Source organism: Balaenoptera ricei, chromosome 15, assembly GCF_028023285.1.
Source record: "Balaenoptera ricei isolate mBalRic1 chromosome 15, mBalRic1.hap2, whole genome shotgun sequence".
Taxonomy (NCBI): Eukaryota; Metazoa; Chordata; class Mammalia; order Artiodactyla; family Balaenopteridae; genus Balaenoptera; species Balaenoptera ricei.
In genome coordinates this window covers 49,051,284-49,066,332 of record NC_082653.1, presented here as the reverse complement: position 1 = coordinate 49,066,332, position 15,049 = coordinate 49,051,284, and the positions used below count along the sequence as shown (strand labels likewise).

General features: G+C 52.3%; 1 protein-coding gene across 3 annotated transcripts in view; it reads left to right on the top strand.

The window, feature by feature from the left end:
* The window catches only part of DTD1 (D-aminoacyl-tRNA deacylase 1), a 118,730-nt gene that overhangs the window by 23,899 nt on the left and 79,782 nt on the right, over positions 1 to 15,049 (top strand). For all 3 annotated transcript variants that reach the window (XM_059896360.1, XM_059896358.1, XM_059896359.1), the window contains exon 4: positions 5,779 to 5,885. In XM_059896360.1, the coding sequence (XP_059752343.1) occupies positions 5,779 to 5,885 (107 nt within the window). The remainder of the gene's footprint in view (positions 1 to 5,778; positions 5,886 to 15,049) is intronic.

Here is a 15,049-nt window from a genome sequence, read left to right as displayed (position 1 = left end):
CCCCCATGGATGCTGATCCTCAGGTTAGAACAAGCTTTCAGGTTTGGGAAACATTTTGGGATTCCCTCTGTCTTCTCAACAACAGATACAAGAACAATTACATATATATGTGTACATGGGTCTGGGGGCTTGCCGGCCACTTAAGCCCTGGGGCTCTAGCCCAGGAGGTGGCGGGAGCCGATGGCAGGTGGTCCGGAGCAGAGGCTCCCTCTGGATGAGGGTCAGAGTTTACAGGCTCAGTCCTTTGACTCCATCTTTAAACACTGAGGCTGCTCCTGCTGTGTGTCTTTTGTCCCCAGAGGCCCCGAATTGGGTCAGAACCTTGCTGTGAAGCCCCTCCAGGGCCACTCTGCTCCCAAGGTGAAAGACTTCTTCCCTAGTCTGTGTCCTAAACCGTGTCCAACCTTGGCCCAGGCCAGCACACGAGAGGTTCTGCAGTGAGGTGAAGTGACGATATTAATATATTCCAATAATAAATACATGAGAGGGACTTCCCTGCTGGTCCAGTGGCTAAGACTCCGCGCTCCCAGTGCAGGGGGCCTGGGTTCAATCCCTGGTCAGGGAACTAGATCCCACATGCCACAACTAAGAGTTAGCATGTCACAATGAAGATCCCGCATGCTGCAACTAAGACCCAGCTCAGCCAAATAAATAAATAAATATTAAAAAAAATAAATAAATAAATACATGAGAAACTCATAATAAAAAGCCAACGACATGGAGAGGCCCTGAGCTTAACTATAAACCCTCGCCCATTATCACAGTCCCAGGGAAAAGTTACAGGTCAAGTTTAAGTTCTGTGTCATATTCAAGTCTAAAGGAGTTAAAGTCTGAAATCAGACCCTGTGGCCGGATGAGCTCAGAAGCTGCCCTCCCTGGTTTCTCACTCAGCTGCTCTCGGGGGAGGGGAGTCTGCCTGGTGCAGTAGGTTCTTTCAGAGCCCTGGCCTGGCTCTGTCACACACAGGTCCACTCGGGCCCTTCAGGGCCTCAGACACTGCGTCGTTCTCTCGTGCCTCAGTGAGGAGACCAGGCAGCCTTGGACACGGTTATCCCGGGCAGCAGGACGCCGAGGACACCGGCAGAGCCTGGGGAAGTCTGAGCAAAGCTGGTGGTCAGGGGTGACCTTGCCTTGAGCCTCCCTGTCGTGCAGGATGGGTGACTTCAGAGCTCCAGCTAGGACGGGAATTTAACCTCCCAGCGAGGGGTTAATTTTGGTCCTAGACATTTACCATCTTAATGTCCCTTTCCCCAGAAGCTGCCCCTGTCCTTAGGTCTGCGGTTTGGAATTGGGGACGCCCCTCTGGGGACAGGTGCCCTCACTCTCCAGCGAGGAGGCACTTTCCGTCCTGGGCCACAGGGCCTGTCCCCCAGTGTCTCTTACTGTGGAGTCGCGGTCCCCGGATGCCTGCTGCCTAGAGCGGGTGTCTCCCTCCAAGGCCTGAACCACCGCAGAGCCAAGCAGAGACCGGCAGTTGGGACGGACTTGGGTCCAGGGAGAAGCCACAAGGTTCCGGTCAAGGCTGCTGTCCACGGCCTCTGTGACCCTGAATGTGACATGGAGTCAGATGGTGGTTCTGACCTGCCCACCTGGGCCTGGCCCTCACGCTCTGAGAAATCCAAAGGGCCTGGAATGTACCCTGTTTCTGACAACTGAGTGTCTCCCCAGCCAAGGTACTTAGGAGATGCCGTTCCTTGAGCCCTGGTCTCTGCTCTCCAGGCCCCCTCGAGCTGGATCCTTACCCCAGTGGTGGTGCCCCCCTGGGCTGAGCTCTCTGGGGAGCCGGGGGCCAGGAAGCAATTGGACTCTGTAGAACGGACAGGGCTGCCCTAGCGCCATGCGCCCCCCAGGGCCACACTCCCACGGGGACCAAACTCCTCCAGCCCCATGGCCCTAGCCTCACCACCTGCTTATTTTGAGCCCCCGATTCCACATGTTTGCTTGATTTCTTGGTCCCCAGCCTGTCACTCGATGTTGGGGTCCCCATCAGTAACCCCTCTCCCCTGCGTGCCCAGGCTCAGAGCAGGTTGAAAGGAGAACAGAGAGGAAGACTGGGCGGTGAGGATGCATCCTGACGGCAGAGGGAGCCGCCTTTGGCGGGGAGCTTAGATGGGCGGGCCTGAGGCTCAGTGTCTGGCACGGGTGTCCAGGACCGTCTGCGGAGGTGGGCCGAGCCCCAGCCGGGTCCCAGCTGCGCAGGGCCGGCCCTGGAGAGCAGAGAACACTTGTGTGCAGGGCGTTCTGCTCTCCCCAGTTTTCTTCAAAAGCATCTTCTTCAGTTTGGTTTTCTGCTCTTCCCCCCGCCCCCCACCTTTTGTTCATATACTTCCCCCCACCCCGGCCCCTTTGCCCACATACACACGGACAGTGGTAGGAGTGATAGCAGTTATAGTGACCGGGTTTCCTGCGCGCTGACTGCCGGGCTCTGGGCCCGGTGCGCTGCCTGTACTAACTCGCCTGCACCCTCCGTGTGGTGACTGGCCTGCTGTCATCCTGGAACAGACTGGGGCACAGAGAGGCAGGGCAGGGCTTCTCGTTGGGTGGTGGCAGGCCGTCAGCCTTTGCAGGTAAATGGGGCGCTCTGGTTTGGGGCTGGTAGAGCCCTTGGACCCTGCAGGGTTGGCCCCAGTGGGGAGTTTTCCTGCTGGAAACATGTGGGACTTATATTTAAGAATGACTTGATTATATCATCACTGGAGCCTAGATGTAGTTTTGTAGATATGTTTCTGTCTTTTAAGATTATTTAAAAAAATGTTTTTATTTTCCCTGGCCAATGTAATTTTTCTTGGGGGCTTTATTTACTCTTTGATGTGGACTGGAAAAGAATGTTACCATTTTAAGATCTCTTAAAACGTGTCTTTGGATTTGTTGTCTGTACAAATGGAAATTCAGATAATAGTTCTGTTCTTAACTGAAGAAAAACAGGAAAAGAGAATAAATTTCTTGCTACTTGGAATGATAAACACGGTGAAGCATATGCCGTATATCCTGGCAACAGAAATTCAAGGTCGGAAATAATTCCTTTCCTCCTGAGTCTGCCTTCAGCTTCCCTGAGGAGTGCAGGAGCTGAAATTTGCTCCTAATTGTAGCCGTAATTTTAGCCTGCAATTAAACACATGATTTCATTCCAGCTGATGTCTTTTTAGCTCTTCTGCCATGGATAACACAAAAGCGCTGTAGATTTGAGCGGCCACTTTAATCTGATGGGAGGTCACAGGAAGTCACCGTTATCTGAGCATGACTGGCTGCCCAGTGGGAACTAGATTCATCTTGCCTCTAAAAAGGGCACACAGCTCGTCTTCTCTCGGTTTCCAGGGCTACTGTCTGTGCCTGTTCTGCTGAGACCCTCTGTGAGGTCAAGGGTCATCGGAGCGAGTGCCAGCAGGTGGGGCGGAGTCGAGCTGGTGGGAGTCCCTTGCTGCTGCAGCGGGTCTGGTATCCAGAGCCCCGGAGCCGAGCTGCTCTGGGGAGGGAGCTGGAGGGGCTCCTGGTCCAGGCCCGTCCTGGGCTGCTTTTCTCCTCGGCCTGTCCCCCAGAGATTGGCCTGTCCTCCGGAGGTCAGCCTGTCTCCCCAGAGGTCAGCCTGTCTCCCCAGAGGTCGGCCTGTCTCCCTGGAGGTCGGCCTGTCTGCCCAGGGGTCAGTCATCTCCCCGGAGGTCAGCCTGTCTCCCAGAGGTCGTCCACCCCATGAAGCGAGGGCTCCCTGCCCAGGGGAGCGTGGGGAGCACCAGAATGAAACAGGTTTCCCTCCTCCAGGTCCTGAGAGCCCATCCTTGCTGCGGTGCATGGTGACCCCCAGGGCCGGCATGCAGGCGTGGTCCCCGAGTGTGATGCTGAGAGCAGACCCTGATTCTGCACAGGCACGTGCCGGCCACGGCCCTGAGCGCTTCTGTGCTCGGTCCCCTTGAACTTGCACCATGACCCAGGGGTTCTGGTTGGTCTCCCTGTGGTGCAGGTGGGACGCCGAGGCCTCGGAGCTGGTTGGGGGCTGGGCCCAAGTCCTGTTGCCCTTCACATCCTGAACCCGGTGGAGCCTCCTCCAGGGAGCCCCTCTGATTCCCTCCCCATCCCCTAAGGGGGGGACTCCGACCTCCAGGGTCGGGATTCCTCAGGGTTGAACGGTGCCGCATCATCACCACCCTGCACCCATCTGTCCCCTGTGAGACCCTGGGTCACGAGTGCCGGGCTGTCCGCGCCCCTGAGCTGAGCAGGGTCTTCTGGTCTCCAGCACCGAGCCTGGCGCTTCATTGCTGTGAGTTCATTTTCAGCGGGGCATGGATCTCACCCTCTCTCTGCTCCTTCATGGTGGGAGGGAGCAGAAGGGCTCCTGATGGTTCTCGGACTCCGAGGGCTCACACTGTCTTTACTCTGCGGACCCGGCACCTTCTCCCTGTTGGGTTGATCAGGAACGGTGTGCAGTCACTCGAGCAGGTGTCCGCATGTGTCGTCGGCTGCGTTTGGACCCAGTGCACATCAGAAGTTCCCGGGTGGGTGGAGGCAACGTTCGGATGATTGCGCGGCACCAGCTCTCAGAGCATGTGCTGGGCTTTCTTTACAAGCGTCGTTTGCGAAGAACGTCGTTCCGCATTCGGGGGTTGATCAGACACAGTTTGATTGATCAGACACAGTCGGAGTGGGTTTGGGTTAGAAGGTTCGGAATAGGACATGGAGAGGCGCTCATTTCTGGGGCGGTCCGTGGCCACTTTGGGGACGCACCCCGGGGAGCAGGATGGCGCTGCAGCTTCGCTGGGGTGAGGCGGGACGTGGGGCTGGGGGAGCCGAGTGGCCCCCAGCTCTGGGCAGTCCTGTCCTGCGAGGACCGAGGGGTCCCCTCGGTTCTCTGGCCTGTGGGACCTTCTGTAGGTTGACCTGCCTTTTGGCCTCAAGGTGAGGGACCCCCCTCCGCATCTTACACAGAGGGGCCCGCGGGCCGCTCACAGGGCCACGTATGAGGTTGTTCTGGGGGAGCCTCCTAAGCTTTTTGCCTACTGTGTTCGATTTGTTTAAAAACGTTCGTTAGGAAACATGCAGAGAACAGACACCGGGGGCTCACCGGCCAGGCAGTCTCGTGCTTCACGTGTCTCTCAACCACCCCGCGCCGCCCCCCCCCCAACCCCGCCCGTGTGGATGTCACTACCGCCCTGCCTTTGCCGTTCGTCTTCCTGCCGTGTTTGTTTCTTCATGCATCTCTCTCCACAAGTGATAGAATTTGTTTTGGTGTTTGAACATACCATCTAAATGGTGTCGCACTGATGTGTCCTCGCCACTGTTTAAAGATCACATTGTGGGTTTGAGATTTGCTGCATTGACAGGTGTGGCCGCTGAATGGTATTCTGTGGGAGAATTCAGGCTGAGATTCTGCATTGGTTCCCCTCCGGGACAGTCACACTGGGTCCACTTTCTCTCTTATAAACACTGCCAGAGTGAACACCCTTGGCTGTCTCCTTTTGGATACGAGAGTCTAGAGCAGACGCCCCAAAGTGGAATTCCAGGCTTGTAGGGTTTGTTCAGCTTGAACTTGACCTCCACAGTGGTTGTACACTTTACCTTCTCCGTGTCTCACAGGCCTGTTAACCCACGTTTTCCCCGACCCTGCCCTCTTGCCAGGTCTGCAGGGCACGCGGAGGCACCTCTGCCGTGTGGTTTTGTGTTTTCCTTACTTGGGGGCACAGAGGGGGGAGTTGGGTGGTCCTGCTCCCCGGTTTCTGATTACACTGATCGAGGTCAGCTTTAATGTGAGGTCTCCAACTCTTGTGACCGTTGGAATTGCTCTTACAGACGGCAAGTTTGGTGCCTACATGCAAGTTCACATTCAGAACGATGGGCCTGTGACCATAGAACTGGAATCTCCGGCTCCTGGTGCTGCTACCTCCGACCCAAAGCAGGTAAGCCCAGAGTCAAGGGTCGGGTCTGTCCCCTGGGAGCCGGTAACATCTTTTGGCCTTGATTTAGTTCCTGGAGCACTTCTGAGTCTGAGGTGGAGAAAACGCCTCACTGTAGTAACCCGGAGTTTATTTGCCACATCCCTTCCGGAGAAAGCACCTGTTGCCCGGCGTCTCCTCTGTGCCGCGGCCTTGCCTCCTCCCGACTCCATTCCAGAGCTCAGGCCTCCTCCAGGCCGGTCCCGGGCGAGGTGTCTGGGCGCCCACAGGCCGCTGGGTGGCAGCAGAGGAGCGGCACGGCTCGCCTCGGCCGGACCCGGTTCCCGAGTGCGGAACGGTTGCGTGGAGTGGGTTTATCCCAGGTGTGGGTAGATGTGCCACCTGAGGGTCTTTGTAAATCCTTATTTTTCTAAAGCGACGTCTGACCTGGATTTGCTGCCAACTCTGTAAGCTTTCAGAAAAAATTTAATTAAAATAGAGAACGGAAATCTGTGCTAGTCCTCGTGAGCTGTGTGCTTCTCATAGGTGCTTAGCACTTCTGAAGGCTTTAATTAATGCAGCTGCTCAATGGCCTTCGAGAGGCAGAAGGAGTGAGAGCTGGGGGCGGGCAGCCCTGTTCTCCCCCCGCCCCCGCCTTCTGGGACACTGAAGTGGAAGGATGCAGGGGTGGCGGGGAGCATTATGGAAACGTAAAGCTCCGTGACCTGTTCAAAGTCATCATTTCCAAGGGGAACAGACCTTTTCTTTTATGTTACTGATTCTTTGGATTGATAGAGAAGCAGGAACACATCTGGCGCAGTAGTGCTGGGCTTGAAAGGTGATAATTGAGGTTCCTGGAATTACTGATAACATGAAAGAAAATCACAAGTGAAAAGTCCACATGAAAAATTAAACTTTTTATTTGGATGTAACTTGAGACTTACAGGCAAGTTGAAAAGAGTCAGCGTTTCCATACGCCCTTTACCCGGCATCCCCTAAATTTCCCGTCTTATGTAATCACAGTCTGCTCATCAAAATGTTGACGTTAATATTGATACGATGCTGTTGGCTACGCTACAACCTTACTTAAGTTTCACTAGTTTTCTCTAGTGTCCTTCATCTGTTTCAGGATAGTCTGGGATCCCACGTGGTGTTTATGGCCTTTCCCGGTCCTCGTGGCTCTGGTCTGCTGGTTCTGTAGAATGTTCCTCCGTTTCCTTCCCTGTGGTTACACTGAGGTTGTGCACTTGACAGGTTCATCTTTACCTGGTTTCGCAGGATACCGGCCTCTCCCGGTTTCCTCTTGCCCCTGGCTGTTCTCCCTCTGCTTTTATTTGATCACTGTTTTGTTGTTTTGATTTATTATTCTGCTTCAACTGTATTTGGAGAGAAAATTTAGTCAAGTTTTTTTCATTCTAAATATTTTTCTAGAGGTGATAGAACAATACATGAAATCTTTAGGCTCTTCAACCTTCTTGAGCAAGCACCCCCTCTTTTCTTCTTTACCGTAAAGAAAAAAACACCATTTAAACTTATTAACAGGCCATGCTAACTTGTTAAGATAAGAAAGTTAGTTTCGTTAGTTCTGAATCTTTTAGGAGCTTTCTCTTCAAATGCAGGAATTGTCCTGAGTCAATTTCAATTACTTGTTCTAGTTAATGGACTCCAGAAGCCTCAGACCCTATAAACTGCCCAGATCTCTGTCCCCGAGCTGTCAGGAGGTACAGATAGGCAGGCACAGGGGGCTCTGGGGGTGGCCTGTCTGCCTTTCCGCTCTCAGTAAGAACAGGTTTCCTCTTCGGGCTTATAGCTGATTTGTTCACTTTTGTGTTGTGTTTTAAAATACAGGTTCTTTAAACCTGAACAAATGAACAACGTGTGTGTGTGCTTTTTTTTTTCCTAATCAAAGTATAGTTGATTTGCAATGTTGTGTTAGTTTCTGCCGTATAGAAGAGTGATTCAGTTATACATATACATATATCTATTCTTTGTCATATTCTTTTCCATTATGGTTCATTATAGGATATTGAATATAGCTCCCTGCTCTACAGTAGGTCCTTTTGTGTGTGTGTGTGTGTGTGTGTGTGTGTGTGTGTGTGTGTGTATTTAGGCATCAGGTGTCTTTTTAGTGTGTGACAGTGTGTTGGGGGGGGAGGAAGTGCCGTGACCCGGTCCCTGCTCCGGGGACAGATTCAGGGCAGCATAAACCTGGAAGGTTCTTGACAGTGATGGGGGTGAAGGACAGTGTCTGACAACTTGGGACACATCACAGGCACACCACTTCATGCTCTGCCTTAAACCCCTCAGTGCCTTCCAGAGGCATCTGGGTTCCAACCTGAGCCACGTGCCCGGCTGCTCTGGCTCACGGCCTGCTCTGCACCAGCCCCCTCAAGACCCCCGCTTCCCCTGCCTCTGGACTCTGTCTCAGCGTTTGTCTCCTCCTCGGAGGGTATCCTCTGACCCCTCAACCCCAGTGAGCCCCCGTCAGCCACTCGTCCCATTGCTCTGAGTCTTTTTCACTGCCTGGGGCTGAGCCTGGGGTGCAGTTTGTTCTGGAGTCGTGTGTCCTGGGCCCGTGAGCTGTGTGTCTGTGAATGTCCTTCTGGCAGTGCCGTCGCCACAGAGCTGGCCTGGACTCCCAGGGGACTGGTGGTTTTGCTGACCTTTAAGGATGTGAGGTGGGGGGAGGAGGCGTTCTCAGTTGTTGTTTCCAAACTTACACTTGAAATAGGGCTAAATTCCTGTTTTTAAGAGTCCCATCCTGTTTTTAAGAGTCCCAGAGCTCTATTTATGGGTGATGCAGCTACTGCTGGTGAAGACTGGGCTGGTAAAGGCAACTAGTTGTGTGCCCGCCTTAACCAGGTCTCTGCTCGTGTCTGGAAGTGGCGGCCCCGGCATGTTTCCCATGGCTGCATGGGCACCGTGCCCAGCGCAGTAGGGGCTGCAGCGTGGGTCCCCTGATGTTCCCGACGGAGAGAAAGTGGAAGAAGAGGGGTAGTGCTCGCTCTGAGGGACAGCCCTCCAAGAACAGGCGGTGGAAGCAGTAGCAGAGCCACCAGACGGAGGCTGTCTTCCCCGTGGCACTTTTGTGGAAGAACATGGTTCTGGCAGGAACATCCTGATTATAACGTAGAGAAGATCGGCTAGTGCGTGAGTTCTTCCGTGGGTGGCTAGATACAGGGAAATTTCAACACCCTTGCCAGTCCGCCCGAGGGGAGAAGCTTACTGTTGCTCTTGTTTTCATCTTAATTGCTTTCCCTTGGAGGGGGGAGGTTTCCTGAGTCTCACGGGGTTGGGATTGCACATGGTGAGAGCAGGTGGGGGCTTCTCCCCGCCAGGAGGGCATTTCGTAATTGGAGGGCTCTTTCCTGGGGCCCAGGGCCCACCTAGTTCACAGTGTTGCCATTAAGTATTTATATTTTCATTGATTTAGTGGGCTTGTAAACCTCACTGAATCGAAAGGCTGGAAGGAGATGAAAAAATGAACTTTCAAATACACATCCTTGAACTGGCTCATGTGTTTATTGACAGATCTCTGGGATAAGTTGACCAGTGAAGAATGGTGCCAGAGCTTTTCATTTCATGCTTCTCTGATTATCACCCTCACTTGGCCTGTAACTTTCTCTGCACTCGTCTTATCAGCAAGCACCCATCCCTTTGCCCTGAAACCTTGGGACGTCGAGATTGAGACACTGGTGGCTTCTGTAGGGTCATCTGTGGGGTCAGGAGGAAATGTGTGGGCTAGAGAGGGGGTGCAGAGGGAACGCCGGTCAGCCTCATTTACCCGTACTTTTCAGTAACACGTGCTGCAGAATGCAGAAGGTGAAGCGGAGGACAGGCCAGGACACAAGTGGCAGCCCCACCGCAGGTGCACAAGGGTGGGTCTGAGTTACCGCACAGTTCAGTATGAGGGACGGTCTGACGAGAAGTGTTCTGAATATAAGGAAGAGTTATACTGATGCCCGTACGTTTGCATTTCTTCATGGAAGAACGTTTACTTAAATGTACGTACTCCCTTTTTCGTCCTGTTTTAGGCTTGAACTCTGGTGCGAACTCCCTGGTCTCTGTTGGTGTCAGCGTGGGGTTTTGCATGGCCTGAGCCGGGCCACAGAGCGAGCTTCTGGGTCTGGTTGCCACAGTGGCACTGGATCCTGTCCTTCACTCCAGTCGCTGGTTCATTGTGTCACGTTGATTTATTGGACAAATGATGACTGAGGGTCCTGCCTTGTTTATACTGAAGTGTTACTAAGACAAAAGCGGGAACTTAGTAAGAGCTTCATCACAGAGTTTTTGTTGCTGCTCGTGTTCATCTTTGTCACCGTGTCACCGTGGGTTTGCTGGTGACCTTGAGTCCCGGGACCTCACCTTGCACGGAAGCCTTCCCGACGGGGCAGGGCTGGCACCTGCCAGACCGCTGGGGCTGCGGGCATCACCGCTGGTTTTCTCATCCTTTCAGCGCGAACATCCACTTTCCTGCATAACCGTCTGGCCAGGGGTCGGGTATGGAGGCTGGGGGGCTTCTCTGCTCGAGCAGCCAGGGCCCCTGCTGGGTGCCATCGGTGCACGGGCGCCCTGCCCGGGGCATGTGTGTCTGGCTGGTCGGAAGGGTTGGGAGCCTCGTAGAAGTTTCCACCCAGGCTGGCTTCTTCCGAGTTGGGGAGCTGCAAGGGCTTGCTTTTGTTTTCGCATTTTAATTTGTTTTTATATAGATGGTTGTCCAAACTCAGTATATACCATAGAGTTAAAAAGAAGCCTTTCCAAGAGATACATGACTGGCTCTGCCTGGAGACCCATTGATGAATTGATCAGTCGACTCACCTTCATCTTTGCTTCTTCAATCCATAATGGGTCACCGAAATTGTGAAAACTGAAAAGAGTTTGTTTCCTGCTATTGGAATACGGCTGGTAAATTAAAAACTGCAATCTTCTCCTCTTCCACCTTCGACACAAGAAACATTTCTTAATCTCCAACTAGAGAAAAACATCTGTTTTGCTTAAAATAACTCTCTCAGGGCACTAATGGGTTAGTGCATTTAAGGCTTAAGGGCTTTGTTTGTTCCTGTGTATGTGTTTTGGGCAGATTCTTAGGTATTTTAATCTTCTAATCTCATTTGGGGATGTGTTAGAAAAACAAACTCCTTACGTTACTGAGTTGGCCTACTGAAGATTAACTAGCATCTTTCTTTATTCCCAAGGGAGGGAGGTAAAGTTTATCCTGCCAGGGATTATACATTGAGCACAGCAGTAATGTAATCATCCAGACTCAGGATTATAATTGGGAATTCTTAGCTTTTTAGCTAATTTATTAGGAGCTTCATAGTCCTGGGTAATTGTAGAAAAACGTTCGGACAGTCAGTGGTATTTTGTAGGAAGCCTTGTTCAAACATCTGCGTTACTAACAGAGAGAGAAGAATGACCTGGAAGTCAAAGAAATAAAAAGTGAAGCTCTTCCTATAATTTTTTTAAAAAGGACTGCTCAATAAATAAAACCCTTAACTACCCAGAGGTGTTTTGCCAACATTTGTCAGCCTGACTGACCAAGGGTTTATCTTTTTTTGAATCTGATTGCTCTTTAAGATAAGGTCAAGATGGGAGGGTGGGGTGTGAATTGGGTCAAGTGGGCTTTTAGGGGTTCATGAACCACCCTGGGCTCACCCAGGTTTTCTTTGTGTCTGTGCGCGCCAGTGCTTTTGCTGGGAGGTTCCAGGGCTTTCATCAGACCCTCCGAAGGCCCCAAGGAAGTGAAGATGCTTGGGGGGCCAGGGGCAGTTGGGTTCAAGGATTACTATTCTCTCTCCACCAGAGTCACTCAGGACCACCGACTTTAAGCCACCGAGGGTTTGTATTAAAGGGAGGAGTCTTGGACACCACCCCACCCCACCCCCCGCCCCCAGGTTTTCTGCATCCGAGTTCCTGGCGTGTCTGGACGTGGAAGGCAGAAGAGTAGCAGGTTTGTGTTTTTAACCAGTTTTTCCTGTGCCCCGCAAGGACACTGATGTAGAAGAACTGCTGGGCTGGAGGCAACTGGACAGTCGGACGTTGCCATTTTAATCTGCTCCAGGCGTTGGTCTCTTCTGCGCCACGCTCCATCCCCAGCTGAAATGTCTAAAAATACTTTACAACCTGTGTTACTGCAGCTGCCAGGAAGCAGGCTGGCTGGGCTTGATTATTGAGGTCACATATGAGGCCGTTGTCATTCATCACCGCCCCTCAGTACCCATCCCCCACCCCCCAGCGGTGATGGAAATATTCCCAGGGCACGGGGCCTTCTCAACGCAATTACAGATGTGTCAGGAAAAGCCAGTAGAGTGACAGCGGCTCAGCACGTTCGTGACGGATGACAGGCCCTCTGCTGAGCGGCACTGAGGCCTGTGCTAGTGGAATAACTTGTTTCTTAAGAGAGATGAACCCTCAGTGTGGGCGAGATTGTAGTGCTGTAGCCTCTTAGAGTTTTTAGTTGAAAAGCAATTTATAGTTGTCTTGGTTTTTCGGGTACCAGACATGGAATGCCTTACTCACTGGTCGGCTTATTGATTGGACTAGAATAAGAACCCGGGACGATCAGCACCTCAGTCTTTGCTTGGAGAATTGCAGTTTAATGAGATGCATGATGTCGAGGCCTCATGGGCAGTTGAGTAATCACTTTTGTTTAAACACACGTGGGACATTGTTAAACGTTCATCTTTTATGGTGCATTACTTGTTGGGTTTATGGTAAAGGCTTTTGGAATTGAGCTGTAGGACTCGTTTCCTGCAGGTTATTTACTGTTTCTTGAATATTGTGTTTCTGTTCATCCCCCTGAAATGAATTCCCTCGCTCTTTACCTGTTGCTGTCTTCCCCATCTTTAAGGTCTGTTTCAGACAGTGCTTCATCCAAGGCGCTCACCTCAGTGCCATCCAGGCAAGGCCTTCCTGCCTTTGAGCCCTCAGTGCGTGGTGTGGTCCACGGACTGAATACCAGCCATGTTTCTCCTTTGTTAGTTTGTTTGTTCATTTCTCCATCTATCCTTCCACCCTTGTGTCCATCCATCTGTCCACTCCCCTACCTACCACCCACTCATCTGCCCACCCAGCAGGTACTCACAGGGTGCGCGCTGCTGCTGGCCTGGCATCGCGAACAGCGCTGGGCAAAGTTGTGCCCTCGTGGTGCTTGCATTCTAGTGGGAAACATACACAAGAAAGTATAATTTAAAACTGTAATATTATAAAGAAATCAAAGCTGGGAGAAGTGTAGAGAGGGCTGCTGGGAGGGGCCACCTCCAGCACAGGAGCTGGGGGTGCGGATGCTGAGCTGGGGGGGCCGCCACGTGGAGATGGGGAGGAGTGTGCTGGACGGAGGGGCTGGCGGGTGCAGAGCCCCGGGAGTGGTAGGGGGAGGTCGGGGGTGCAGGGAGAGAGTGGACGCGAAGGCAGAGCCATGACCCCGGCCTCACGGCCAGGGTGAGTAGTGTGGGTTTTACTGGCAGCAAGCTGGAGGGTTACTAGAGGGTTACGTGTGTGTGTGTGTGTGTGTGTGTGTGTGTGTGTGTGTGTGTGTTCACAGAGCTGGCTGAGACTGGATTGTAGAGCTGGCCGGGGCAGAGGTGGGGGGGCACTTAGGAGGTCCTGCAGCTGGTGGCCAAGAGCTGTGGACAGGATCTGGACGCCCCTGGAGGGTCTCGGCCGCCCTGGCGCTCTGCCACCCCCAGCGGAGCTTCCCTAGAAAAGACTCGTGTTGGAAATCTTTTATCCCGTGGTGTGAACGTCAGGACACTCTGCAAAGTCCAGCCCCCACCGGTCACTACAGGAAGGGCCCTATTCCTGCCTTCCATGCAGGACGGTGAGGGGATTCCGAGCTTCTTTGAGTTTCTAGGTTAAGATCAGACATTTCGACATCAAGGGGTGTGACACTTGCCCTGGTCCTGAGTGACCCGGGGCACAAGCTGGACGCTAAACCAGAACCTCTTTTTGATGTGGTTCAAAAAGAGCAGATTTTAGGCATTCAGTTCCCTGTCTTCAGGTCAGCGTGATGCTTCACTATGGCCCAGCTTTCCCCTTAATGCAAAAAACTTTAATTATAAGAAGAAATTGTGAAAAGCCCAAGAATCAACATTTATATTGAATTTGATTTATATGTACCATTTTAGCTTATATTGTCAGGGCAGTTTCTAAGAGTTCAGAGCTTGTCAGAGAAAAGAAAGGGTTTATTTTTGGAAGAGTGTGTCTCCCGGTGTTCACTGCTCTTAGGAATTATGGGGAGTAATTGTCAGGAGGGCGCAGCAGCTCCAGGGCTGGAGGAGGTGGTCCAGCCCGGATACCGGGTACCCCTCGCTGGTGACGGATCCAGAATCTCACAGCGGCTGCTTTTGCCTGCCTTGTTCCCCAGCCTTCGTTATTTTTGTCAATATGAAACGCAGAAGAATAGCTCTTCCATGAAGATTCTTCACAGAAAATGTATTCCTTTGACGACTTTCCGTAAAATGTGAAGTCAGTTTCTTTTTCCATTTTTAACTGTGAAAGTGCAGCCTGCAGCTTCCGTTTCTGTGGGACAGGAAGAGCTAATTTGTGGCCTTGTTTGCATTTCCACCCCTCCTGCCCCATGGGGTCGCGGTGTCCACGGGGGGGCTGAGCCAGGGTCTGTCAGGGAGGCAAGGCTCTTTGACAGCTCGGAGGGCAGAGGCCGCTGTTAACTGTCGGTGTCGTTGCTGGCTCATGAAACCTTGGGGAATAAGGACAGTTTCTATAAGATTTCATTTCAAAATCCAGACTTCATCTGGCCTTATGCCCTGTGGATTCCTTTTTTTTTTTTTCATTTTATGTTGTCCCTTTGCCCCCTTCATTTTCTACAGGGAAGAGTCTCTTATTGTCATTTAAAAAATTTCGTGCCAGCAGTGTATTGACTGGAAAGTACCAGGTTAGAAATGTGATCATTATTATTTTTAAAAATTTTTATTTATTTTTTATTTTTGGCTGCGTTGGGTCTTCGTTGCTGTGTGCAGGCTTTCTCTAGTTGTGGCGAGCGGGGGCTACTCTTCATTGTGGTGCACGGGCTTCTCATTGCGGTGGCTTCTCTTGTTCAGTAGTTGTGGCGCGCGGGCTTCAGTAGTTGTGGCTTGCGGGCTCTAGAGCGCAGGCTCAGTAGTTGTGACGCATGGGCTTAGTTGCTCCACGGCCTGTGGGATCTTCCCACACCAGGGCTTGAACCCGTG